Source organism: Tetranychus urticae, chromosome 2 (assembly GCF_039701765.1).
Source record: "Tetranychus urticae isolate SD_2017Ah chromosome 2, NJAU_TeUrti_SD_1.0, whole genome shotgun sequence".
NCBI lineage: Eukaryota > Metazoa > Arthropoda > Arachnida > Trombidiformes > Tetranychidae > Tetranychus > Tetranychus urticae.
Window position 1 is genome coordinate 11968480 of NC_142959.1, and position 19445 is coordinate 11987924.

The 19445-nt window shown below is 31.0% G+C and overlaps 1 protein-coding gene and 1 long non-coding RNA gene across 3 annotated transcripts; one reads left to right on the forward strand and one right to left on the reverse strand.

The window, feature by feature from the left end:
- The first annotated feature begins 77 nt into the window (after nucleotides 1-77).
- On the forward strand, nucleotides 78-17194 carry LOC107360013 (protein XRP2). 2 transcript variants are annotated; one of them, XM_015926626.3, is made up of 6 exons: nucleotides 78-746; nucleotides 1009-1218; nucleotides 15501-15673; nucleotides 15969-16072; nucleotides 16142-16345; nucleotides 16425-17194. In XM_015926626.3, exons 1-6 carry the CDS (start codon nucleotides 682-684, stop codon nucleotides 16749-16751), a joined length of 1083 nt encoding a protein of 360 aa, XP_015782112.1. In that variant the 5' UTR covers nucleotides 78-681; the 3' UTR covers nucleotides 16752-17194. The 2 variants fall into 2 exon arrangements, with proteins under 2 accessions (XP_015782112.1, XP_015782111.1); XM_015926625.3 differs by having other exon boundaries at nucleotides 233-746; nucleotides 16398-17194.
- On the reverse strand, nucleotides 15811-19257 carry LOC107359459 (uncharacterized). Its single transcript, XR_016198865.1, has 5 exons — nucleotides 18830-19257; nucleotides 18521-18653; nucleotides 18027-18263; nucleotides 16415-16716; nucleotides 15811-16334 (listed from the first exon to the last, which is right to left on the reverse strand). It is a non-coding gene; the product is annotated as an uncharacterized LOC107359459 (long non-coding RNA).
- Between the last annotated feature and the right edge of the window lie 188 nt (nucleotides 19258-19445).

Consider the following 19445-nt stretch of genomic DNA (forward strand, 5'->3'; position numbering starts at 1 on the left):
AGCAAAAAACAAACTCCAAAAACGTACAGATCCATTAAAGATGATCATCTCTTTGGGAGTTTGTTTGGGTATTACATAAACAAGAGTAGAAGCTGAAGAAGAAAAAGAAAGAAGAGAAAGAAGATAAATATGAGACTTGGGAAGATAAAGAAGGAATAGGAGAAGAAGAGAGAGAAAGAGTGAGAAAATTGAAGATATAAATTGACTGTTTTTGTGTGTTTCACTTTTGCTTTACTCCTTGTTTGGTTGAGCCAGTTTTTGGTTGTCACTTGGATTTTCAATGTTGCTGTCTTTTTTCCCATGTTCATTGTTCAACAAATATTCAAACAAAATTTACTCTTTGACATGACTTGTGAATATCAACCTCAAGCCGATCAACAACTCAGTTATCATATCAAAAATGATCAATTCAACTTTTGAACCGATCTAACCAAAAAATGCAAATCCTTGTTACCATCTAATAACCAATCCCTGTGATAACCCTCTAGTTACCTCTTACGCCATTTTATGTCTAAATCTTAAGGTTTTTGTTTCTAACCTCAATCCAACCATTTACATGATTAATCAACTTGCATCGACACTGCACTCGATCTCATTGTTAACCATTTTCACATTTTTGTGTTCAACTTTACCCTGAAACATTAAACCTCACCTCAACACTGTCCATCTAAAGTTACACCAATGGGTTGTTTAACATCAAAAAATGAGCAACAACAAGCACAACCTGAACCAGCCAATTACTCATGGTAAATAGACTTTACCTTTATCCAAATTGGCCCTTTGTCTTCCTTATCCCTACAGTTTAATCCTCTTGTTTTTACCTAACAACATTTGCTTATTGTTTCACCCTTTTCATAGCTTAAAATACAATAACAATCTGTTGATTTCCCATGCAAATCAAATTGACCTTTTTTCAAAATCTTTTTCTTCTCTCTTTTTAATCAATTGCTTTCAACAATTTACTAATTTTGCGGAATCGTCATCTTTACTTGCCTTTGTATAAACCAGGAATAACCGGGAAAATATTGATCCTTGTGAATATACAATTGAAAATGTAAACAGTTCAACAGTCATTAAAAAACCTGGCTCAGTAAATGGGAAACAGTTTATTGTCCAAAATTGTCAAAAGTCAATCCTATGCATTTTTGATTACCTTGATTCAGCAACAGTTGATGACTGTGTTGACTGTACCATCTTTATTGGACCCACAAAGGGAAGGTGAGTCAATGAAATAAATAATTGAAATTTGATGAAATGAACAAACTCACAAAGAGTGTAAAAGGTTATCCAATTTTTTCCAGTTGATTGTTGATGGTTAATAAGATGGCAAAAGTTTGATATTGATAAACATTTCTCTGTAATCTATCCACTTGCTTTGGAATGGATGAGTAGTTGAATGTGTTGAAGCTGATCCATATCGGATCAAGTCTGTGGTAACATTTCAATTGAAAAGACTCATTGAAAGTTATTTCATTCAACCTTAACCAGTTGATTAGAAACCTTATTCCAGATGAATCCATGTTGAGTGTCAATAGCTTTTCATAACCATTCACTTGTAGCTTTATAACCAGAAAATAACCAGACAGAAAACCTCTGACAATGAAAAGTAACAGAATTTTTCATCTTTCACTTTCTAGAGAAAAAGATGAGAATAAGAAATCACAAGTCAACAGCTGTTTCAATCGCAATGGGTGATTAGTGACTCAAGTCCTGGTGAATTTGGGTGACCTTTAGAGTTTATTATTGCAAGAAATGCTTCAATCTGATTTGATTCATTTCAATAATTGATTACCTTTAAGTCAAACTCTAAATAATTCCAATCATCTCAACAGATAAAGCGACTAAAGCTCCAACATTCAGTGTTGCTAAAATTGGTTGAGTCAAGAAATAAATGTTTAACCAAATATTGAACCTTGCGATTTGTCGATGTTATCCTGAGATAATCTTTGTAAACTGTAAACTCGCATAAACCATTTTATAACATTGTGATCACTTGACGAGGCATAAACAAATGTTGAAACTGAGCAAACAGCAAGATGAACCTGTAAAGATGAGATAATTGCGAAGATAAAGAAAATGAGAAAATTCTTCATTTGAAAAAAAAGAACTTTTCTTTTTCTTTTTCTTCCCTGGATAAACATTCCGCCTGAAAATGTTGTTCAAATGTTACTTGAATTAGTAGCAAAATCAGGCAGAAGAAGAAGATGAACAAGGAAAAGAAAGATTTAACTAACAAGGAAACTCTGAATAAACAGAACATGGAAAAGGGTAAAGAAAATTTCAACCTTTTTTACTCTTCTTTTCGGTTCAATGGAAACCAAAGTTTACCCAAAAATCAGAGCAAAATGACCAAAAATAAACTCAATGTTATCCAATTGTTTAACCAAATGATATTAATCAATAGCAAGAATAATGATCATTATCAATAAACATATAAAATGATCATAATCTGAAATGTGATAACTCTCTTCATGATAACTGTTATGACAATGTTCATTATTGTGATGATTCTTTCAAAAGAATTGCCATTTTCATGTTCCTTTGACACTTTAATTTACCATTTATTGCTCACAAATCAATTTGATTAGAGAAGCTCAATCGATATTCCAATGAACATTTCCATCCATTGTAAGTGGATATTATCCAGTGGCAATAGTCAACAATTGATAAGTTGATTAAACATTTTGTTTCGTTTTTTCAGCCAACTTTTGTCTTCTCTTCCAATTCAATTCTCTGTCATTCTTACCAAATCATTCAATTTATTATTCTTGATTAAACTTGGCTGAAACAATCATGGTCTTGATATGAGCCAAATGAGTCAAAGGGAAGGAAAGAGAAGAAAAAGGAAGATAAAAATTGGATAAAATTCACATTTCATTTCAATTTAGAAGCTTTTTTGTTCTGGTTCAGACAAAAGCATTGGTTAAGGTTATCAGTAGCAATACTTTTGAGAAAAGGAAAATCAATAAAATTCTGAAAATTAAAAGAACAAATTTCGTTGATTGCAACACTTAAATCTATTCATTCCATGTCAGGGTAAAGATTGAAAAAAGAAGAAAAATTCTAAAATTCTTTTCCAGTTTCTGGAATCTTGAGATTGAATTCTTCCAACCTTGAATGTCTTTAATCAACAGGTAAAGGTTGTTATAATCTTGATTGATTTTTTCATCAAATTCATGACTCTATTAATCTGGAACTTGAAACAATTCTTGATCAACTCAACTTTTGATGGAAACTTCATTTTTCACAGGGTTAATGATTTTCCAGTTTCCATGCTAATTAGAGAAGAGTTTAAAAGAACAAAAATATTTAGTTAAACATTGTTAATCAATCAAGTTTAACTAGCAATTGGCAGGGTAAATCAGGATCCAGAATTGAATTGCATTCCCTGAAGGGTGAAGAGCAAAGAATAAGTTGATCACTGAAAAGTGGATAAAATGTTTTTCCATCAAATGAAGAGTAAAATTGAATGATTGGATAAAATGTTTAAAATGTTAATCCAATAAGGCGATTCGATGCTCATTCATGTCAACCTATCATGACTGTTATGATTAACTTGATTAAATGTCTTGCAACTTTTCTTTTCATGGAAAAGCGATTTTTTAAAGATTACAAGTTTTCCTTTCATTCCATTATATCGACAGGATTATATCAATGAAAATGATGATGATAATGATAATACAAAAGTTGATTTTCACCGAAAATTGAATGCGTTCAGATAAAGTCATTTTGTTGACTTTCATTTTGATAGTCTTTTTCATTTCAACCATTTCAAGTTAACAGATTTCACCGATTCTCGTGGGAATTCAATTGCAATCAATCTGATTAATCAATTTGAGTGGCTCAAAATGTGACAATAGTTTTTAACGAGACACAAAAAAAGGTTCATCTTTACCTTCACGTTGCCATTTGCGAGAGAAAAAGATTTAGAAAACAAAGTGATAATTCGTTTGTTGTTCCTGAAAAGGATTATCTCGGCTAATTCCAGGATAATTTGTAATATAATATGGGAATTTCAGTGTTGAGAAAAAGTGTGAACAAAATGGACAATTTAGAACAGTTTATGGTTTTCCCTTTCATGGCTTAGCATGGGAAACAGTCAATCATTAAATTGATTGATGTCGACAAAGATTCTGAAATGAATCGTCTTTGGCACAATGGCTTAATTAAGAGGATTGCTGACGATTAAATCAATCGAAAAATGTTTAAATCTGTAAACTCTGATAAACTCGATGTTGAACGAAACTCGAGTTTAATTGTTAACATATTTTCTCATCACAAGCTTGATCAACTTTAGCAATAATTTTAACTTGTTTGATAAAGATGATGCGACGACTGATGAGCGATCTGTTCAAATCTCGATTGCCTTAGTATTTACGAGCTGGAAAATCAAATTTCTCATTCGATTTTATGGAGATTCATAATCGACCTGCAATGATGAATCGAGACTTGCATTTGACGTTGACCTAATCATTTCAATGACAGTTTTCCAGTTCATTTCGAGATCGTCTAGCAGAACCAAATGGATTTGGATTTTTCACTCTTAAAGGTTGTTCAAGCAAAACCAATGAGCTCTTTTGACCAGTCATTCATCAAGTACGTGATAAAGTTTCACCATTGAAGTTTTTAAGAGCATTGTTAACATGCTGTAGTCTGTATCGATAAAACTTCAATATTAGCATTTGACTAAAGCTGATTCGAATATTGACGTTGATAAAGAAGGAAATTTTACATTTTTCGGCTTGATTTAGTTCCATTTTTTTCGCTGCTTATCGTTGGCTAAATTTATGATATATTTGTGTTTCTTTTTTTGGTTATGAAAAGAATTATTTATGATACAATAATGGAGTTTATAGCTTTATCCAGAGAATGAACTTTGAACAACTGTTAATGATTATATTGTCAATTATAATCGATTGGATTCTAATAAACATTTTATGTGAAAATTTACTGCCAGATATTTGCATGCACAATGGACTCAATGTAAACGATTGCTAGTTTATTGGCTTTTTTAGGTTTCAAACGAAGATACCAAGAGACTCATTAAGTGAAACTAATTTCAGCATTTACCTTTTTTTGCGCTGCTCATAGGATGCTAGGTGAAAAAGGTTTCATCCTCAAGGGTTAGTTAAACTTGTAAGATGTTGAACAGATTTTGAAGATGATTCCACGAAAAGAAACAAAAAAGGCAAACTCAATTTTTCTTCCATGTATTCACCATTAAAGGGCAACATCAGAATAATAATACAAAATGCATGAAAGATCAAGAGTAAAACTCCATGTCATTTAAATTGAATATTAAACTACAAGTTTGATTCCACTTAATAGCATTGATTTGTCATTCAAATTTTCAACCATTTACAATGTTACTCCGTTGGTTAATTTTTTAACAAGACTTATTAAAAGATCAATTCAACTAAAAACAATTTGCTTTGTAATCATTATTTAAACAAAACCTTTTAGAGTGAAACTTTAATCAATAATCCAGGCCAAGCCAAAGGCAAAACTCAACCTAGCCAGTTAACCTTTTAGGTTAAGATTTAGCTGGAAGGTTGGCTCTGTGCAAGTGAACCGAAACTTGACTTTTAAGAAAAAGATTGTTCCATGTTGGATATTTAATAGGAAAAAACATTTCGACTTACATTTTTACTTCATTTTCAACATTTCAAACTCAACATTACTGGGAGTAACTTTTTCACTCCCATTGAATCCAGGTTCAGAGGTTCAACTGTTGCCTTGTATTTCTTGCAGTTTATCATTGCTCTCAACTTGATCCATTTGACAGGCAAAAAGGTCAGTCTGAATAGACTGAAATTGTTATTCATTGATTGGCAATGTTCAACTTTTACCATTCATGTTTATTGACCTTAAAAATTGTTCTTGACTTTTCCAATTTTCAACTCAATTTTGTTCATTTTATCACATTAGCTGACAATTATTTAAATTGTGCCTCATTAAAATTCACACTTATTCTTGATCACAGAATTTGTAATTTATCTTTTCTTTCTCCTAATTCATCTTACAATTTCATTTACTCTGAGTTGAACCGTAAACTTGAATAGAGGAAAATTGGAAGGAAAAAATCATTCTCAATAGAGAAGAGCAAAAATCAATGATGAAATGTAAATTTCAAATATTTGCACATTTTCCTCAATCTCTATCCTTCTCATGTCAATAGCAACTTTTGATGTTCAGTTAACCAAGAAAAAAAGCTGAAGATGGAACAACATTCTGATGATAGGAATCAAACTTTTCACTCTGTTAGTCTTCACTTTTTCCTCATCCATATTGGCACATTCAATTTGCCTTTTCATTATTAAATGTTTTCGAGTTGAAATTATCTCACAAAATCTGAGTAAATCTTGAACGTGTTTAAATTTCAAATGTAATTTGCAAGATTGAACTCCAAATGAGCAGATTTTTTTCTTCTATTAAATGCATTTTCTAGTTTTACTTGAAATGCTACTTTTCTTGTTGATGAACGAATGACATGAAAACGGATACAACATGAAAATGGGTTGCTTTTCTGTTCGATTATTCAAATTGAATCGCTAATTCATCATGAAAATTGTCAGAGTAAATGTCACTTTCCATTTAGTTTTGTCATTCTCATCCATTCTCAACTGTCCATCATTGATCTTTTCGAGTTTCGCTTATGATTTCCAGATCATCAACTTTTGTCATTTGAATATTTGAACCAAGAATAATCTGAAAAAAATTCTGACTTCTTCTTTTTCTCCAGTTGAATATCATTGAAATCAACAATTTGTTCGTCTTATTCATTTCCATTCCATTCTCATTGCTTCTTCAAATTTAATCTCAAATTCAATTTTTCCATCTTGTCTCTGTTCTCTACTTTTCTCTAAATAAATTCAATTTGAATATCATAACTAACTCATGATGAGTAGCTTTTGCACCAATGGAATGAAAAATTATTCAAACTCTGAACCATTTCTTTCGTTGAGCCTTTTGTTTAAAAAATGTATCTTTTGCCTTTCTTCAACTCAACTCAAGTCACCTTTCATACAATCCTTGATAAATGATATTTTCCTGCTGAATAAGTTATCGACTTTGCTTTTTTGATAAACAATTTTTTTGGATAAACTTTCTTTACTGTTTATTTATTCAATTGAACAATCATCTTGAAACTAATTAAATGCTGATGGATTGGAAACAGATCATTTTGAACAGCAAATTAATATGTTTTTCATCAAAGCAACACTTGAACAAAAGAGCTTCCAATATTAGATTAAGGATAATATCAACAATCATGGGAAGATTCAAGAGGATTCCGTTGATTGGAGTATGAAAATTTTCCTCATTTTTGCAACTTCATTTGTTGAACATAATCTCAACCAGAATTTTGTTGATCCGTTAAATTTAATTATCCAAAGCAACCATTTTGACCAACTTGGACTGCAGTCAAGTTTCAACCTTTTCCCTTCCATCAAATCAAATAGGTAAATTGGAGTAAAGGGTTTCCTAATCAAATAAACTGTTTATTAGATTGTTTCTCTGCTTTTATTTGGTTGGATACAATATAACAAAGTTATGGCGAATTTTGTTTTCATTTATTTCCATCTTCACTCTAATTAATATGAACAAGTTTCACAGTTGCCGGAGAAAAGGTTGAAATGACTGAGTTCTGGTGTGAAGAGACGTAGTAATTTGGTTAATTATTGCAAAGCATTTCAGTAAACTTGATGACAGCAAAAGTAAAGATAACTCGATATTTTCATCTTTCATTGCTAAAGATTGGAAACATTTTGAAAGAAATTAACGATTCTAGGAAAAGAGTTAATCAAAATTGTTATTTCATCAATTATTCATATGCCAGGTTTGATCTGAGATTTGAGTTCCAAATTGAAATTCTGTAGTTGATCCAAAAGATAAATAAACACAACATTGAACAATAAATCCCATTTAAACCTTCAAGTCCGGAATAAAAATGGAAATGAAAGGTTTCTCAGGAACTGAGTCATTATTTTTGAAATGCAAATCTCTAGCTCAGAACTTGAAACTGTGACCTTCTAAATCGAAATAACTTTCGTCATCAAATATCAAACTTTTTCACTAATCGTATCTTAGTCAACGTAACCGGATTTTATGACGTTATAGCTTCATCAGGTGCCACTTCTGCGTTTATGCCCATTTTCATCATGTATTTCTTGACAATCTTTTCGTTTACACATCTTCCGTGCTTTGCTGCATAAGCACGAAAAAATTTTCCATAAACTATTCGAGAAATTTTTTGTTTGCTCGAATCGATCAGATTGAGTCTTATTCTGAGTATGTTAGTCGAGTTAGAATACAAAATTGTGTGATTTTGATTAAAAATGGACTGTCTTAACTCTATGTTTTTATCCAATTTAAATCTTTTGTTTCGCGTTTTTGAGTATAACAACAATTTTTGAGCTGAAAATATTTGACGGTTTAGTCTGGAAATTGATCGGAACGTAAAACGAAGTTTAATTCAACATTGATTGACAGAAAAGATTCAGTGGGCAATAAATATGAAAGAGGTTCAAGACTTGTGTGATTAATCAATATGATGCGCTGCTGTATCGACTGTTTGGCAATTTCAAGACTTGATTTTGTCTTGATTAATCTTTTGATTCAAAAAATTTGCCTAATTTTAACTTCCATAATTGGTTTAAAACCGCATCTAAATTAACTTGAGAATAAATTAGAAATCCTGAAAATCTAAATTAATTTCGTGTTTTGAATCAAGTTGACTGACAAGTAATGTCATTTCAAGTTCATTTTCATCTGTTATATTTTGACTAACGTATTCATCTACTATTAGCTCAGTTATTAGCCGAGTGAAAATGAAGTAAAATTAAATTATCTGAACTCGAAGATGAAAACAATATTTCAAATCCATGAACAGATTAACATGAAAGGGAAATGCAGTTAGATTTACTTTTGATGAGATCTAAAAACAACTTTCGACTTTTCCATTCTTATTTTTCTGCAAATTAGATTCATGTTAAGTTGATTTACAGTGTTTAACGCTTTTATTGTCTCACTAACCATCATTGATTACAAGCTAAAGTTTCAAGTTTCATTTATTTGCTATTGCAATGAAAGCGACAACAAGGAATGATCAGAGAAATGTCGATCTGTTGACATAAATCATTTTCCTGATAAACTTCATTAACATGAGATAAAATGTTTACTTCTACTTGAACCATTACCATTCGCCTCCAGGTCAATCCCAATTTAGCATTCCAATCTCAATGTCAATTCAGTTTCAAGTTTCATTCTTTAAATTATTCATCATTTTCCCACCTTTTTCACCTTCTTTACCTTTCCATATGACAACAACATTAACATTCATTAGATTAGTTTTCATCAACTCAACGCTTCGATATTTTCATCTGTCAAACATGATCTTTTCACATTTAAATTGTCCAATCTTGAGAATTTGAAAAATTTCTTTTTTCCAAACCGAAACAATTGACCTCAAAAATGTGAAAATTAGTTGAAAATTAAAAGCACTGGGAATGAAAAGAATGAACTAAATGCTCTGAATCCCTGCAAGTTGGGAGTGATTCCCATAAAATTGGATTCAATGTTGACTAAACATGAAACCTGAAAGTAAACCTAAAAATAAACTTTATATGAATAATGATAATGGTGAAAGAGTTGTACATTGTAAATATTGTAAATGAATTGAAGAGTTTATTTGTTCAATCTTTTTCCTGTTCAGTTGCAATTTTGCTTGAAAAAACACTATTCCGTTTCAACTTAATTAAATTTCACGTTTCATTAATTGTGTCCATCAAAATGCTAGGAAATGTCTTTCAAAGAAAATGTTTTCAAAGGAAAAAAACATTTTTATTCCAATAAAATGTTGAATCATGAAAATTGTCGCCCAAATGTTTCTATTCATGAAACGCTACAGATTGATCTTTTGAGTTCATTTCATGTCTGCTTCACAAGTCTCTTAATTTGTTAACCTTTCACTCATGTTTACCCTGAAAGAATGAATTTTAAATTGAAAAAGTCTTTTTCCTCTCAACGAGTTTGATTCTTCATGAAAGAAGATGAAATTAAAAACTAAACTCTTCTCTCTTTTTTTGGGTTTACATGAAGAAGTATTTTCTGATTAGTAATGGTAAATAACAATGAACACGAATGAGATGATAATGAATATAATTTCCCCTGAGATTCTGAAAGGTATATTGAGAACAATGGAATATGTAATTGTAAATGAAAATGCTTTTCTCCTGTTAACAGTAATTTAAATGTATTAATAGTTAATAGTTGAGAAAATTGTTCAACAGCTTTCAAGCCTCAACTTGCATTATGCTTTTTTTTTGGGTTCTGCAAATCCTTCAAGAATAATTCAAATATCGAGTTTTGTAAAAGCAAAGATTCCTGTTGAACAATCAGAAATTGTAATTGGATAATAGACGATGAAATGCTTAATGAGATGCAATTTACTTAATGATTTGGAGATTGATTTTTTCAGCATTTCTCGTCTTCCTGTTGTTGCTCAAAGCCATTGGTTTAGGCTTTTCAGCTTCGTCTTTTTACACTTATTGTATAATATTTAAGCTCTAGCTTTAGTTGAACTAACTCAAGCGATATTATTGATATTTCATGACTTAATGTTTGAAATGCTATTAGGTGAACCAGAAAGGTTTAAACCTCTAACAGTTATTTCTTTAGTTATGAATTAGGTACAAATTAAAGAGCAATATTAAAGATTAAAAGCCAAACTCCTAAAAATGTTATTTCTAATGCTCTCATGTGGAACATTTTCCAAATGGTTGTTGAGATATCAGCGTTCAAAGTCAGGGAAGTCTTTCATAGGAAACAATGGGGTTCAGACCGAAAACTTGCAATTAAGCGCACAAAAGTGATATGCTTAATCAACCAGGATAGAGCATTTGATGTGTTCTGGACTTCGAAACATTTCCTTAGATAAATCCAAAAACGTCCTTTAGCAACATTTATTCATTAATTTGTGTTTTATTGCTAAAATAAGGTACAGTAAGCTACCAGATAATGAGAATACCTTGGAATATCTCATTTACACTATTCGCCAGGCAGCTCATTTTCTTGATTATTATCTTACTTTAACTAATCAAATTCAAGCTAAATTGCTTTTTAAACTGATTTCTCGGGTCTCTTTAAAGATATTCGGAGATATTCAAAGATATTAGAAAATTAGATTTAGTTAATTAATATTCAAATTTTAAATGAAATTCAAAGATTCAATTCTTCCATTGAGGGACCGTTGAAAAAAGGATTCTCATTATCTAGTAGCTTGCTGTAAGTAGTACATGAAATACAACTCTCCACGCGTCTTGAAGATAACCAAATGTTCACCCTTGTGGTGTTACAAGATGTAACAAGATAAGATGGATAAAATGAGGATAAATATCTTTGACTTATTGACAAAATATTTCGACTTTGGTCGAATCACCCTTGGACGTACTATAATAGCTTTAAATGATGAGGATAGTTTGCCTCAGAATGCTTGCCTTGGCTTTGGTCAAACTTAGGCGGATCATCCCTTTATTTTTATTTAGTTTAATCTTATTGTAATAATTTTAAAATGTAATTCTGGCCGAGCATCGTATGGCTACCGAGGGTGGACATATGAGCCACTCAGTCATCTTGACTCACTTTGTCAGCGCCCATTACTGATTAATAAACTTGCTATTGCCCTTTGGTAGTGTCTTTAGTTTTTGACTTTTGGTATGCTGACATCTATTTAATTAAATTTTACGGTTTAGACAATTAGTCCACTTTAATGACTTACCCTGAAGGGAAAAGGGTAAAAAGGCTAAAGGGGAATCACTGGACCGGACTAATTGTTTAAACTACAAAATTTAATTGTCTTCCCTTGTAGTTCACCTAGATGTCACCACTCCAAAAGTGAAAAACTTAAGGCAATCCTGTAATTAGTTAATTTAATGATGAAGCAGACTTTCAACGTTTCTTGACTGCAAATGAAACAATTTGGTTGACTCAAGGGTTAATGTTTATTATGGCAAGCTTAATCATTTAACTAACATTTCTAGGAAAACTGTTGAACGGAATCAAAAGCATTGATTATATTATCTAATGGTTCATTAGACAAGGTCTAAAAATATCAATTTTGAGCTTTTATTGATGACAAAATGATGAATAATGACATTTGTTGTTCAATTCAATACTTTTTGTATTCATTTTGTATATTATTTTTGAATCTTATGTTTGCTGCGTTAAACTGGAACACACAAAATTAATATTGATCACTAAGAAAGGTTATTAATTTGATGATTAAGATTTGATCCTAATAAAGATTCATTTTAACTGATGAAAATCATTGAATGAAAAGAAAGGTTTGTTATTGATTTGTTATCTTGCGAGCAAAAATAAAGCATGTTGATGGTTGTTTTGATGAGACAAGTTGAATAAATATCGATCCAATGTTCCCTTTCGGTTGGAGCATTCATTTTAGCTATAAAAAGCTTGAGAAAGGTTGAGTTAACTCTGTTAATTCTGGTAAAGATGATGATTAAAGATTGTTGATTAAAGTAAGCCAATGACGACCTGTTGTTTGATTGTTTCGTTAACTGGTTCCTCTTAATAAGACCTTTTCATCCCACAGGAGTAATGAAATAATGAGAAATAAATTCAGTCCAGATTATCATAAGCTTTACCCTTTGTTGTTGAACGGTTTGGATCATACATTTTGCCTACATTTAAATAAACATTGGTATTATTAGGTACAGTGAGAGCAATGGGATTTGGTGCAGTTATAAATGTTTCCACCGAACATGTTTCTGTGCTTTCTGTGCTTTTTTACCCTTCAACCTTTTCCATTTACATAGGAATCTTCAATTCTGATTCATTTGACTATTTTTGGAAGCCTAGTTTGATGTCAGTCTTTAAATTTTAACCCATTTTTACAAGAAAATTTCTCAGTTTGTATTGTGAAGAGATTGTTTGCATTTGGTAAAAGCTTATGAATATTTTGTACATTACTATTATTTGCTTACCTCAATTTGAATAGCAAATTTCAACAACACAATACTAATAATCATTTAGCAACATTTTAGACACTGTTTTCATTTGAAAATCAAATTTCATTTCACATTGAGTTGAGTCGAGGTGAATATTTGTTGAAAATATCATCAAAAGGTTCGGTTAGCCATAAAATATTTAACTAAAATATCAAGTTCATTAACCAAACAATTACAGTAAAGTACCAGATAATGTCCTGTGAAATAGCTTATTTACACAGCAAGGGCTACTCAATGAGCAAAACATGTTTAATTAATCAAAATATCAGTATTTGTATTGGTTTGTTAGGAAAGCTTACAATTAACATTACCAAGCTTCAAGAAAATTGAGTTTACCAAAATGTTAAATTAATAAAATCTTGATGATTGAAAAAACAGTGGATCAGTGGATTTATTTGTAATTAAATCGCAAAGAAATTTAGAATAAGCAGTTTCTTATTGTAAAAGCAATTTTTAATGTAAACCATTAGTAACCATTTGACATTATAAAACCGTTTAGATTATTTGGTCATAGTTCATTTGAAGAGTTGTAAAGTTTGCTTAATTGATTTGATTTTTCAAATAATCTTTGCAAACGGTTGAACCAGAAAACCTTTTGGTTACCATTTTGATTGGTTAATCCAACTGTTGAGATGGTAACTGGTAACCTTATTCAACAGTTGTTAAGACAATGGAATAACCAGAGAGTTGTCTTACTCTTTGAGAACAGCGCGCCTTTAAGGTTGTCATCTATCAGTCATATTTTTACCTTTTGTTTTATTTAGTTTCATCTTTTACTCCAAAATTTCTAGATTTTTGTTAACCCACCGTTGTGCTTTTTTTTATTGTTTTTTGTGTTTAATCGGTTTTATCTAACGTCATGACAAAAGGTAAATTACGAACGAGTTCATCAAAGCCGGACCATTACTCAATCATTGAGTCTCATAATAATGGACATACAATGGATGAGCTTTGTTCCAAGTATGGCTTGAAAAGGTCAACAATCAATCGAATAATCAAAAACTATGAACATTCTGGCCTTTCGTTAGTTATTAAAACTAAAGGATCCAAACCCAAGTTGACCAAAGACCAGTTGTCGAAGGTATTTTGTTACTACAACTCTTCGCCTAGAACCCTTATGGACATACAAAAGTTTATTTACTACATGTTTGGAGTTACAGTCTCAAAGAATACAGTCTCTAATTATTTGAAAAGAGCTCGCGATCTCAATCCTGGACTTTTGTTCGATATAGATTATCCCAATAATTATATTAAAAGTCAAAAACCAATAAGTGATGAAGAAATAAGTCCAACTCAATCGACTGAAACACACGATTCAATAACAAGTATGATGGAATGCTCATTGATCACAGACGATACGGAATCTGAATTTTCTTTCAACAGTGAATAAACTCCATGCACGCTCGTTTGGATGGTTCCTACTCTTAATCTACATAAATGTTTTAATGTTACTCTTTAATTGTTTTTATGTTACCCTTTTTTAAACAAACCCAAACCCAACCTAAGTCACTCATCACATTTTAGGTGTTTCAACCAGTATCTGGTCAACTTCATCTGACTAATTGTATTCAAATTATCTTTACTTTTAATTATCAACTCTACTTTCACCTAGAATGATCAATTAGAAGTAAAGAGATTTAATTCACATCAAATTAGTCATCCAACCGCATTTTACTATTCAACCCATTTGTTTGCAATATTAAACATTTGCCTTCTTTTCTAAAAACCCAGTCGTTTCTCTTTTCCATTTTTAGCATATTTTGACTGCAAGGCTCTGTCAATTTTAAAATTGATTCCATCTCAATCAACTTCCAACCATTCGATGGGAAAAAGATTACTCGGAAAAAATTCATTAAATTCAAGTATAAATAGAGGAGATTGATGTTGAAATTGATGTAACTTGATCAAATAATATTTGAGGATTAATCCAAGTTGACCCACTGATAAAGTGATATTTGAACATTCGACCAGATTCACTATTATCAAGATAAAGATTATCACGACAAAGAAGAGAGAACCAGTTTATTATTACTTTTATCATTTTCATTATTAATATCAGCCAAGCTCATCAGAAACAACACAGCAACAGCCAAAAATAAAGCCAAGATGAAATTAAAGAAGTAAATAACAGAGTAAAACAGGAGGGAAAAAGGTTATTAACAATCGTGAACATATCAAGAGGCGTAAAGTAATCTAAAAACCTCAAGGAAAGCTGAAAATTCTGGTTAAATGTTCATAATCTTATAGTTGTTACTCTTATTATTAGTTTAATTCTTATTTTTTCTTCTTCTCTTCTCTTATTACTTGTTTCACTTTTTATTATTTTCCTCACTACCTATTATCAAGTGTATTTACTATCACCTTAAGTAAACCCAGTAAACTAAATTAGATTGAGTTTGAAAATTTCATCAGATGATACCAGTTTAATTTGCAATCTAATGAAAATTTATAACGTCGTTTTTTTTCTATTTTCAGCATATTCCTTCGAAATTGTTCAAATTGTCGAATAATTTGTGCCAGTCAACAATTTCGTGCTCGTGATTGTAAATCTCTCTACCTATTCTTACATTGTCTTACTAAGCCAACCATTGAAGCCTGTGAAAACATTCAAGTTGCCTGTTATTCATTCTTTTATTCACAACTTTCAGGTAATTTATTACTAATTTAAAAGCTAATTTTGATCATTTCCATCATTTTCATGAGTAAAGCCTTGAATGAGTCAGTTTTCATCATTGACTAACCTTTCAAGTCTAAACTTTGAATTCTAGTCACTTCAATGAAAGACTTTCATTAAATTCATCATTTAATGCGCTAACAATAGATGGCGATCAAAATACAAGATCAACCAAAGAGCTACTCTTTGAGATCAACTTAAATCTGAGCTTGATGGCTTAATTTTTTGTATTAATTAATTTTTTGGACATTTCAATAATATTTTTACAGATCAATTTAAATTAGCGGGTTTAACAGTTTTCAACAATTCATGGAGTCAAGTTTATGATTTTGGTGGAGCTGAAGGAACCCAAAATTGGTCTCTTCTTGATCCAGTAAGTATACAATATTTTGGTCTCGTCTGATTATATTGTAATTCATCATTTTTCTCCTTTCTTTGACAGGATATTCAGCCTGAAGAAGTTTTTGAATGTTTACTTAATATTAAGGAACCTGAAATCTCGTTGGATACAGTTTTGAGTGTGGTTCCACGAACTTTGGGAGTTCGAACTGATCAATCGATTGAAACTGGTTTGGTGATATTTTTCCCTGATGGCAATCGCGAGAAAAGAGCCAAAGCCTATATTCGGGAAATGGCTGAAAAATCTGTGAGTTTAATTGTCGTTGTTAATGGCAAGTTATCGCTTAGTTTAATATAAGTATTTTGATTTACTTACTCAATTTCAGTGTTCCTTGGTTGCAACGAAAGAGTTTATGATGAAGGAGGTTGAGGCCATGCAAATATTTAAAACCGATTCATATAATTCCATTGTTGGCCGTGGTCCAGTTATTGCAATACAACATCTTGGTCCCGATTGTATTAAGAAAAGCCATCAAGCAGCTAAAACAATTGCTCTGGAAACTGGATCAACTGGACTTGTTTACGTTCCATCTAATCCAGAGATTGCAATGGAACAAATTAAGCTTATCTTCAACTCGATTGACCTTCCACAGGAAAAATTTAGCTCACCAACAATAGCTAACAAACAAGAAATAACCGAGTCAATAGAATGAAATCTTTGATGGAAAATTGTTCTTTTGTAAATTGTAAGGTTAAATTAGAGCAGCAGCAATTAGTATAAAAAGCTTTGTTGACTAAAACAATCCTTTTGTACCAATACTAATACTCATCATCATCTTTCATCTAAAGTAATCAACATTCATACATAAAAATTGAAAATAAGCCTAAAACCAGTTCTCAATTCTGACCCAACTTATCAAATACACTCAGAATTAACAATGTTTTTATGCTGAACAGTTATAAAAGCCATTTTTAAATTGTCTAAAACAGTTTTTGAGCGTGAAAGAAACGCGATTTTTAAACTTGAGACTTTTCAAGCCTATCTTATGACTAACTGTGTAAGTTGAGAATCAATTATTCAAACCTCTTTGCATTACCATTATCTTTGTACCATTAGACTTTTCACCGTATAAAGAGCTTCATTTTTGACTTTAAATGATGATTAACCATTATTTGATAACCAAAACTGACATTTGATTGAGATGATGAACAAATTACATCAAGATGTATCCAACGAAACCGCTATTGTGTATAAAGAAAATCTAATTTTTGCAACATTTTCACTGTCAACTGTTGATCAGTGAAAATCATGAAATTGAACCAAGCAAAGATTTCCGCATATCACAATTATTAATGGTTAATCCAAGTCTGATCAATTTATATCAAACAATATCAATTGAACACTTCTATCTATAGCAACAAAAGGGTGAACAATAGACTAAAGGTTAAAACTGAACCTAGCACTCAACCCTGAAAGAGACACTTCAGAATGAAAGAAACAACTGACAAATGATTCTTCGTCTGTTTAACAATTGATTCACATGTTAATCAAATTAATGTCAATGGCGATCTAATGTCAAAACAAATTGGACTAATTAAAATAAGATGAGATTAACCAGAGTCAGACGAATAGGTAATGAATTGAAAATTAAATTAACCAAATGGTGAACGTTGGCTTCAAAGCTAAAAACCAAAGGAACAACAAACAGTTGCATTCAAATTGAAATGTAGACGGTTAATTGAATTAAATAAACAGGCAAAGTTGACTCAATTTATATCAAATGGTCACTTTAACAGTCAATGTTAACTTGAAATTTAACATTAACAGTTGCAGAGCCTGTCAATGTCAAGGGTTAACAAATGATTATACAGGGTTTGATAATAATGAACATGAATCAACAGCTGTTTAATAAATAATCCAATTGATAGTCTACAATTTACAAGTAATAAGAAATGTTTGAACTGTTGATGATTCACGATGAATTTACCTGATTTGCTTATTAGCTGATGATTTCAGTGAAAGCTTGTCATGTTTACAGTTGATAATGTATTGGAAAGGTTTGCCAACTACTGTGTTAATCAGCTAGTTAATTGATGGATTTAACCATTGTCATTTCATGATCAGGTTTTAAGTTGAACATGAACTTGTACATTACTGTATCTTGCGGGATGTTAATTGTAAAGTAGAAGTGCTGCTTAATTGGCTGGTAGACGTGAGAATTGACCTGAACAACAATTGAATGGAACCAAGTATCTCTTAATATCATCATCATCAACATCATAATCGTAATAATCTTAATATGATCATTATGATCATGTAATGTAAAAAATTGAGTCAACTTGAAAGGGATCAAAGTAAAAAAGCAAGTAAAATCAATAGGAGCGAGCAAATGATTAAACTGTAAAGCTCACTTTTTTAAACTATTGCTTTTTGATCTCAATTAAATTTGGGATGAATCAATTTTATCTTAGTTTTTCTTACCTGATTGAACAATAAAGTGGAAATGATGTTGATGATGATGATAATGGTAATGGTAATGATTATAATGACCGGTTTTATTGTGTATCTATTGTAGCCTTTGAGTAATCACTGGTGATCCTATTTTCCTGGTGAACTGCAAAGTAAACAAGTTGGCTTTTATTTGAATTGGTTCCGTTTTTGGGTTTACCTGCTTTTGGCTTGATTATTATTGATTGACTAGGTAATCTGATTATATTAATTGGATAATAATTCACATATTGTCGAGTTTGGTTGGCCTTGTTGTTTATTTGGGCCTAAGACTTGACTTACCTTGACTATTGATGGACATCATACTTTGTTTATTGTCCAAATTGATTTCAATTATTTTAACGGTGAGAAAATGTCTAATGTTTACGATTAGACTCAACTCAGGATTCAAATTAACAGGTTAAATGTATCATGAACCATTAACAGAACTGTGGTAATGCAATAAAGATAATAATAATGATGATGTTAATAATAAACATTATCATTTGAAAGGGTTCATCAACCATCGACACCTACAACAAAACTGTCTAGAAACTGTTGAATAAAAAGTAGTAATAAAAAATAGTTAACCCGCTAAGGTTCTTTGTTATTTGGTTACTCAGTTTCATAACATATTATTTGTTCAGGGTGAGTATTTAATTGGTTCATGAACAAAATATTGAAGTAGGTTGGATTAACTTATAATTAACTAAAACATTACAATGTAATGATTACATTGTCAATATGAAACTTGCGGTTCAAATCTAAGCTCTTGTTAGATTATCATTAGATGGCGTTGTAACTCTTTACATTTGTATTGTTGAATTGCATTTTATTTTTTAAAATTTTTGTTACTAAATTAATCAAATTGAAATCATCTAATATTCATTAATTTTAATCAGTTTCCTTTGCTCATTGT